At 39.0% G+C, this 8,896-nt stretch overlaps 1 protein-coding gene across 1 annotated transcript in view; it reads left to right on the top strand.

The window, feature by feature from the left end:
- Positions 1-8,896, top strand: part of TTC19 (tetratricopeptide repeat domain 19) — a 23,652-nt gene that overhangs the window by 2,012 nt on the left and 12,744 nt on the right. Inside the window, exons 3-6 of the mRNA XM_008570806.1 lie at positions 354-392; positions 1,115-1,171; positions 1,494-1,555; positions 4,136-4,230. Coding sequence (XP_008569028.1) covers positions 354-392; positions 1,115-1,171; positions 1,494-1,555; positions 4,136-4,230 — 253 coding nt within the window. The remainder of the gene's footprint in view (positions 1-353; positions 393-1,114; positions 1,172-1,493; positions 1,556-4,135; positions 4,231-8,896) is intronic.

Here is an 8,896-nt window from a genome sequence, read left to right as displayed (position 1 = left end):
TTTTTTTTTTTTTTTTTTTTTTTTTTTTTTACTAAGTTTTGTTTGGTTTCAACTTTTTTACCCTTGGGGTTGATACTTCTCAACTCCAGACCAAAATGAAACAAATATTGGCATTTGTCTCTTCAGTGATGAGTGGACCTAGATTTTGTTTGTCATCAACAAAGTATATAAAAGTATTAACTTATATCATTGCTGTACTGCTGTACTGTGCTTCTAGCAGATTGATTGTGACATACTTTTCACTTTGACTTTTTTTATTTAGAGAGTGAAAGCAAAAGAGAATCTTTAAAAGTTTTGAAGTAAGTAGGAACACAGTGCTCTAAACTGAAAAACAATTTGCAATTTGCTTTCAGATGGCCAACTTAGCATTTATACGGGGTCAGCTTGAAAACGTAAGTAAATCACTTTGTTTAATATCTTGAATTTTTGAAAGACTAGCCTCAAAGGAACAGTAATAGTAAGGAAACAGGTTAAGCTACTGAAACAAACAGACCCCAAAATATAGTGACTCAAGCAAGAGAGAGGTGTATTTCTCTTTAATGCATTAGCCCAGAGGTAGGTGCCTCTGCTCTCTGGTCCAGTAGCTTAGGTTCCTTCTAAGATACGTTCTCATCTCCATGGGTGAGCTGCCTTGCTCCAGCCTGCAGGAAGGGAGAAGGAAAGGATGGAAGGCAAGCAGCTTACTTATATAATATGCTTTGAAAGTTGTTCTCACTCCTTCTGCCTGCAACTCTTGGCCAAAACTTCATCATATGACTGCATCTAGCTGCAGGGGAGGCCAATGTGCTAAAAATTGAGGAGATTCTGTAACTAAAAAAGTAGGGATTGAGAGTGAATATTAGGGAACAGTTTGCAGCCTCTGCCACAGTGGGTTTGGATGAGTTTATCTCTGAAGTTGGTTTCTACTCATTACAGAGTAGTTTAAGGTATATAGAAGATGTGCTTTCCTGATATTTTGATGTTTTCCCTTCACAAGGGAACTTTTCTCTCTCTGTGTGAGTGTATGCATATGAGTGTTTTACAAGGAATGATGCATCAGACTGGTAATGAGAATTCAGGGTCATATAGATAGTGGGGCCCAAGTGAAAGAAAAATCTTTTCCTTATGGTTTTAGGCAGAAGAACTTTTTAAAGCGACAATGAGTTACCTGCTTGGTGGGGGAATGAAGCAGGTAAGGACATTGCCTAGTACTGTCCCCTCAATGAAATAGTTTTGAAAATAGTCTTGTTTCTTGAAAACTCCTCCCAGCCTCCAACATGTGCTTCGGATAAAAAAGGTGGATTTTCCCCCCCAGATCTGTATAAAAATTGCCATTTTTTCACTAGTGCAAAAGCACAGTGTGGAATTCACCTGAGGAATTCACAGTTGGCTAATTTCTTTAAAAGAATAAAGACTTTGGCTTTGAGGCCAAAGTCATTCTAGAAGTTGATCTGAAATATTCCATGAGAAAAATTTACTTGTTATGAATTTCTTTCATTTCTTTCTCCCATCAGGAAGACAATGCAATAATTGAAATCTCCCTAAAGCTGGCCAGTATCTATGCTGCTCAGAATAGGTAAGTATAATCAGCATCTAGGTGTGGCAGCAACCAGGAAGTCGGGTTATGGGCAGAAAACTTTGACCCTGTGAGTGTTATATAATCTTCATGTACCTCCTAGTCATCTGGGTCTCCAAAATATTGGGTGTCACACTCAAAAGGTGTTCCCTACCTGGGCTAGTCAGTTGTTGGTTAGAGCATGGTCCCTGTACTGTTCCCCTCCCCCCCCCAAAAGGCATTTCCATCCCTCATCTTTGAAATCTTTAGCCTTTTCCAGTTTTGCCCCTGTTGTTTCCATTAGCCTGCTTGAATGGGGTGCACAGCCCTTATACCTCTGGCTGTGCTGTGACAAGCTAATCAAGTTTTCTGTTCCTGCTTGAAGTGGGAAGGGAAGTTAGAGTTAGAACTTTAGCTCTTCCTAAAAGAGGGGGAGCAGTGTAAAAGCTGCTGGGGATAGTATGCTTGAAAAAGTCATTTTGCTGGGCCGGCCCGGTGGTGCACTGCTATAGTGCACCGCTTGGGAAGTGCGGCGGCGCTCCCGCCGAGGGTTCGGATCCCACATACGGACCGGTTCCCGCTCACTGGCTGAGCGAGGCGCGGGAGCAACACCAAGGGCTGCAATCCCGTTGCCGGCCCTGGTCCGGTACGGGGGCGACACTGAGGGTTGCGATCCGTTGCCAGACACGGAAAAGACAAAAAAAAAAAAAAAGTCATTTTGCTGATATAAGTATCAGTAAAAGAGGAAGTGAGGTCTAAAGTTATACGGTGAGAGAATTGCCATGGGTGTTATCTCAGGGGTTTATTCAGTAGGTAGTGTTTTTAGAGCACGTAGAGATGGTTGTAGCTAGGTTTTAGGAAGGAGAAATATCTAGGAGTAGCAGGGAGACATTTGCATAAGTAGGACAGGACGTAGGCTCTAATTTTAAGTTAGCAGAAGAGTCTAAATTCTTACAAAGAAGAAAAAGTCTACCAGCAACATGGGAAGGCTTTAGAAAACAATTTAGATGTGTAACAAAGGCCAGGGACACTGATGAGTGAGTGCCTTTCATCCCCTGTCACTCTCTAGGTGGAATTCAAAGATGAACACCTAGGGTGTAAGCAGAGAACTCCTCTAGAGAGCTATATTTTGGGGTGAATTTAGGGGGAGACCTGAGACTAGCCTCCTTTAGGTTTTTAGTTGCTGCAGATGTTGGTGCCACAGGTTTGGAGTGACTTCAAGCCTAATGCTGTGGAAAGGGTGCTCATTGAGGCCATAGGCCCTGGCACTGGTCCCTGCTGCCCTAATCACTAGCTCCTTGTTTTCTTCCCGACCTGCTTAGTCTCCCAGTATTTTGATTTTGATTGGACACTAGATAGGCTAGAGCTTCTGAGGGCCTTTGACTTCAAGTCTTTTGAGGAGCTTTGAGCTTGTCCTGTGCTATTGTACACTGCAGCTAGGTCAGTCTTCCTTGAAGTGGTAACAAACAGTACTAGATGTTGATGGGGTATGAACTCCTGGGGTAAGAAGCCTAAAGCTAATAAGTACTGGAGAGTATGACAAATTCATAGTTTTGTAGAGGTGAAAGCTTGGGTAATAGCCACTAATAATTAGCCTTGAAGTTCCTCTGCACTCTGTGCTTTCCATTTTGTTTTATTAAGAGAAGCATGAGACCAGAAAAGACATGGCCAGATCCTGAAGCTTAGGAAGGGTGATGTGAGTTAGGAGGGAGTTGTTTGAGGACCGCTTGCTCTGACTGGAAGCATCTTGTGGGTGCCCTCCCCCTGCCCTGTGTTCTGGTTGCAGAGGGTCCCTCCTGCCAAAGTTTGGGTCTGGGGAATGAAGGGGACACTTTGGTTCTGAGAACAGAGCAGATTAGTAGGGTCATCAGTTCTCCCCTGGCAAAGCATTCCAAGAGAAGAGATGAGCTCTTAGTACCACTTCTGGAAAGAAACTAGAGCCAAAACGGAAGAGCAAGAACCAAAGCTGAGCTCCTAGATGGAGAAAGAATTTATGTCATGTTCCTCTGCAGCTCTTAAAAGAAATTAGCAGTGTCAGTCTGCCTGCTTGGGTGTCCTGTCCAGTTGACTGAAAGTGCAGGGCTACAGAGTCGGGCTAAATGCCTTCTAATGCCATAGCTAGGAGGTCTATTTCTGTAAAAGAAGCTTTTGTCAAATACCTACAGCTTGGAAGAAGTATAAAGGGACTAAAGCTCCCCAGAAGCTGCATGAGGTCAGCAGTTGGAATCCTCAGTGTGGGGTGGCCCGAGCCTCCGTTCAGGCTTGTATTACTTTGAACAGGTGTAAGACTTTCACACAGGGAGAAACTGACTCACTTGAGACTGTTAGTGGGAGATGATGAAGATTGCTATTTATGTCAGTTATTACACTTACGGCACCATTCCTAGTTTTTCATGTCTTAAGTTGCATTAAATGGATGATTAGGGAAAAAAACCCACAAACTTCTGAGAAATGGCATATTGACACCCCTTACCCCTTACAGACTTTAAGTAAAATTTCCTCTTCCCATTTTTCACTTTTACTGATAATGCTCAAAACTAAACTGGAAAAATGAGGAGTTTGTGAAAAGATAAATGGCGATTACTCATCTTTGCTTTACAGGCAGGAATTTGCTCTTGCTGGCTATGAATTCTGCATTTCAACTCTAGAGGAAAAAATTGAAAGAGAAAAGGAATTAACAGAAGACATTATGTCAGGTAGGAAACCTGACTTTTTCTCAATATTGCCTTTTCTCTGCAAAGGGCTTTACTGTTAACATTTTGAGAAAGGGAAAGCTATCTGAATTGGGGGAGGGAAAGTTATCCATTTTTGAAAATAAGTGGCTGTTTTTAAGGACTCAGAGTTTAGAATAAGAGGTTTTGTTTAAATAACTTGACCACTGTTTTGGTCAAGTTTCCTTTGTTTTTTTTTTGTTTGTTTGTTTAACCCCCTTGGTTACATGTTCATGATTTATCTGTTAACTTTCAGTTATGTATGACAGGACTTCAGAAAGTTCTAGAAAAATAGAATTAAAAGGTAATACAAATCTTTCTATGAACTTTTTGAAGTATACTTGTCTCACCTTTGAAAAATTGGAGCAGGAAGGGAAGGTCTTGCTCTTATCTCTTAGTTCAGCTACCAGAAAAATGTTAATTATTCCCTTTTGGTCCTAGACATACAGCAAGTTGAGAAAGAAGCTCATGTTTTTGCATTTCATCCTCACTGTGGAGAGTAGGAACAAAATGGGATGGGCAAGAAGTTGTAGCTCTCAAACATCTGGGTTTCTCAGTTTGGCTTGAAGTATTGGACATTTTCAGATTTGACCTTCATTCAGTAACTCATTTCACGTTTACTCTATGCCAAGGGCTGCCAAGATGCTAGGGATACAGTGGTCAACTCTATTGTCCCTAAAGTAATACATCTGGAAAGAGTTGTCTTTACCCACTTTTCTTCATGTATGTGTTCAATCCAGAATGGTAGATCTACATGGTAGTCCATTCTTCTGTTACTGGACATCAAGGTAGTGTCCAGATCTGTTTCTGTAGAGTAGATTCTTACAACTGAAATTTCTGGGTCAAAAGTAGCACATTTTAAGGTTGTTGATGAATATTGCCAAATTGCACTTGAAAGGACTGTGTTAATTTACATCTCTTGGTTCTGCTACTTATTTACTTTGTGACTTTGGTCAAATTAGTTAATCGTTATGTACTTTTGATTCTCAGTGTGAGATTAAGAGTAATTACTCTCATAGGACCTTTAGGAGGATTGAATGAGTTAACATATATATAAAGCACTTAGAACAATGCCTAATCCATAGTAGCTGCTCAAATGTGTTAACTATTATTAGTTTTTATTATTATGATAAGGCTGTGTGCCCCTTCTCCCCAAAACTCATTGATTTTCATAAACTTTGTCAGGTTGATGATACAGCATTTCTTTGTTAAACAGTGAAATTTATCATTTTATTGATCTTTGTCTCTGGGGTCATCCCCCACTGCCTTGTGTTTATAAAGTGGTTGTTTTCTTTTTATACATAAAAAGGAATGTGAAACTAACTTTTGTATACTTTAAAGAATTATGAGAAAACGCAATGACCCAGCATTACCAGCACCTTTGAGGATGTGTGTGTGCCTGTCCTAATCCTATTCCCCTTCCTACCTGAGATACTACTCTCCTGAATTTTGTCTCTGTCATTCGCTTTTCTTTAGTTTTACCTCGGTATTCCTTAAGATTTGTTTAGTTTTTGCATGTTCCTTTTTAAAATTTATATTAATGAATAATACAGTATGTATTCAATTTAGGGCATCTTTATGACTCGCTTGAAGTCTATAATTTTTTTGGAATTAGATCTGAATTCATTTATGTTTTCTTTGTTTTTATTAATTTTAATAAATATTAATTGAGTAGTTATTCTGTGCCAGGTATTTTTCTAGGGTTTGAATAGCTGCAAGTAAAGCAAAATCCCTGCTCTTCTGGAGTTTAATGCTTAGAAAGATATTTTCCAACACTGAAATCAGATGATTAGTCACCCATATTCCCTTCTAAGTTTTTTTGTTTTCTTTTTTATTTCTAAACATTTTTAACATTTAATTTATTAATATATCTGGAATGTATTTTGATGTGAAGTTGGTAACTATTTCCTTGAAGACATTTATCAAGCATCATGTACTAATTATAATTAGTGTATACTTGGGTTTCTTTTAGGGTTTTCCATTCTGATTTACTCATCTGATGAATCTTATGACATTGTTTGAATTATATGGATTATATATTTAAGTTACATGTGGTACAGCCCACACATGCTTCTTTTGCAAAACTTCTTCCCATTTTTCAGTCAATTTTCCCACGCATTTTATGTATTTTTCAAGTGAATTTTATTTTTTTTTTATTTTTTATATTTTTGTCTTTTGTCTTTTTCCATGTCCGGCAACGGATCGCAACCCTCAGTGTTGCCCCCGTACCGGACCGGGGACCGGAAATGGGATTGCAACCCTCGGTGTTGCTTCCGCGCCTCGCTCAGCCAGTGAGCGGGAACCAGTCTGTATGTGGGATCCGAACCCTCGGGCGGGAGCGCCCACGCATTTTATGTATTTTTCAAGTGAATTTTATTTTTTTTTTATTTTTTATATTTTTGTCTTTTGTCTTTTTCCATGTCCGGCAACGGATCGCAACCCTCAGTGTTGCCCCCGTACCGGACCGGGGACCGGAAATGGGATTGCAACCCTCGGTGTTGCTTCCGCGCCTCGCTCAGCCAGTGAGCGGGAACCAGTCTGTATGTGGGATCCGAACCCTCGGGCGGGAGCGGCACACTTATCCAGTGCGCCACCGGGCCGGCCCCATCAAGTGAATTTTAGAATCATTTTGCCAAGTTCTGAAAAATATAATTTAAAAATTAATTAAATTTGGGCTGGCCTGGTGGCGCACTGGATACAGAATCATTTTGCCAAGTACCCAGAGTGCTTTTGAGATTGAATTATTGTATTTGCATTGTATTAATAAATTAGTTTGGCGAGATTGCCATCTGAATAAATTAGCATATCTTTGACTACAAGTAGCAGAAAATGGCCACTGAATTAAATTAAACAGTAAGGACACATTATCTCATGTGCAGTTCAGCAGTAGGGAGCAGGCTGTTTAGTTAGTTGATACGTGGTTCACTGAAATCATGAATGATTGATTGGTTTCCTTCCACTGGCTTTCTCTTCATGCTCCCTTGTGGTTGAAAAATGACTATAGCAATTTCCAGGAATCTCACCCAGAAATGATAATGTCCAGAGGAAAAGACTTATTTGATATTTCTCTTAGGATCAAGGTAAGTCTTTCCTGAAATTCCCCAAGTAGATGTATCCTTAATTTCTCATTGGCTGGGATTGGGTCACCTACCATTTCTAACCCAGTCCTTGGCAAGAGAAATGGGATTGCCATGATTGGTTAAAACTGATCAGTATCCATTCCTAACTGAGGCTGGGAGTCCCCTCTGCCTGAGTCATGTGAGAAGAGAATGGATACTGAGACAAGTAGCTGCTCTGCTAGCAAAGAAAAGATCTTTGAAGTACTGAGTCTTCTCACTGAGGAACAGGGTATGGCCCCTGTTTGTAGTTTTCTTTGTATAGACAGGACAGCTATTTTATTAAATTCGATTCTAACCGGCCACTTTGCTTTTCAGTTATATTCACATTATTTCCAGAGTTATAGTTACACATTTGGGAAATCATGACAGTTGCTTCTTTTCAGATATAGTTCTTTCTCTCTCCCCCCATTTGTTAAATTTAGTTCATTGGCTGTAACTTCAGAACATTAAATGATAGTGGTGGTAGGCAACTTAATCTTACATCTAATTTGGTACCAAACTATATAGATTTGGTACCAAACTAATAGATTCATCATATATCTAGAGCAAACCAGACTTGCTTGTAGGCTGGTTAATAATTTGGTATACTGCTGGATAGTATTTAATGCCGATTATTTTATTTAAAACTTTTGCATTTATTCTCTATGTGAGATCCATAATTTATTTTAGTTTATGTGTCATCACAGGATTGTATTTATGTGATAAAATGAATTGGGATGCTTTCTGTATTTTGTGTTCTGAATAGGTATGGAACATTGCATTGGAATGATCTGTTCCTTGAAATTTGGAGAATCGATGACATCATATGGACCAGATCTCCTTAGAGTTAATTCTGTGGAAACTTTCTCTTCATCTTGATTAGTCATGTATTTAAGTTTCTTCCATTTTCTTGATTTAATTTCAGTACCTAGGACAATGCCAAGCACACAGTAAACATTAATAAATATCTGTTGAATAAGTGAATGTATAGGTGAAAGAATTTTAGACACCTGTTATTTTCCTGGAAGAAACTTTCTTAAAGAATTATATTTTCAAAGCATAATATATAATATTCTTCTATGTATCTTTCTTCTATGTATCTGAGAGCGTATTCTTTTTCAAGTTTTTAATTTTATGGATTTCTTTAAATTAGTGAAAGATTTTTCACACTGATTCCTTCCTCTTCCTTTCCTTGAAAGTTTCATCCATTTTCATATTCTTAAGTAATCAAAACACTTATGGAAAATTGAAGTATTTTTGGTGGCATAATATATATATATTTTTTTAATTTTTATTTTGTCAATATACAATGTATATGATTATTATGGCCCTTCACCGACACCTCCCGCCCTCCTCCCTCTCTCCCCTCCCCCCCAAGAATGTCCTTTCCGTTTGCTTGTTGTTAACAACTTCAAAAAAAGTATAGTTGTTATATCTTCTTCCCCACCCCCCCGGCCTTTTTTTTTTTTTTTTTTTTTTTTTTTTCCCCCCCAAAAAGGGGAAAAACATGGGTATTTTTTTTTTCCCTCCCTGCCTCCTTTCCCTATATTTTT

This window comes from Galeopterus variegatus, unplaced genomic scaffold, assembly GCF_000696425.1.
Source record: "Galeopterus variegatus unplaced genomic scaffold, G_variegatus-3.0.2 Scaffold632, whole genome shotgun sequence".
Taxonomy (NCBI): domain Eukaryota; kingdom Metazoa; phylum Chordata; class Mammalia; order Dermoptera; family Cynocephalidae; genus Galeopterus; species Galeopterus variegatus.
Note: the sequence above shows the minus strand (reverse complement) of the source record. Positions and strands in the feature narration are given on the sequence as shown.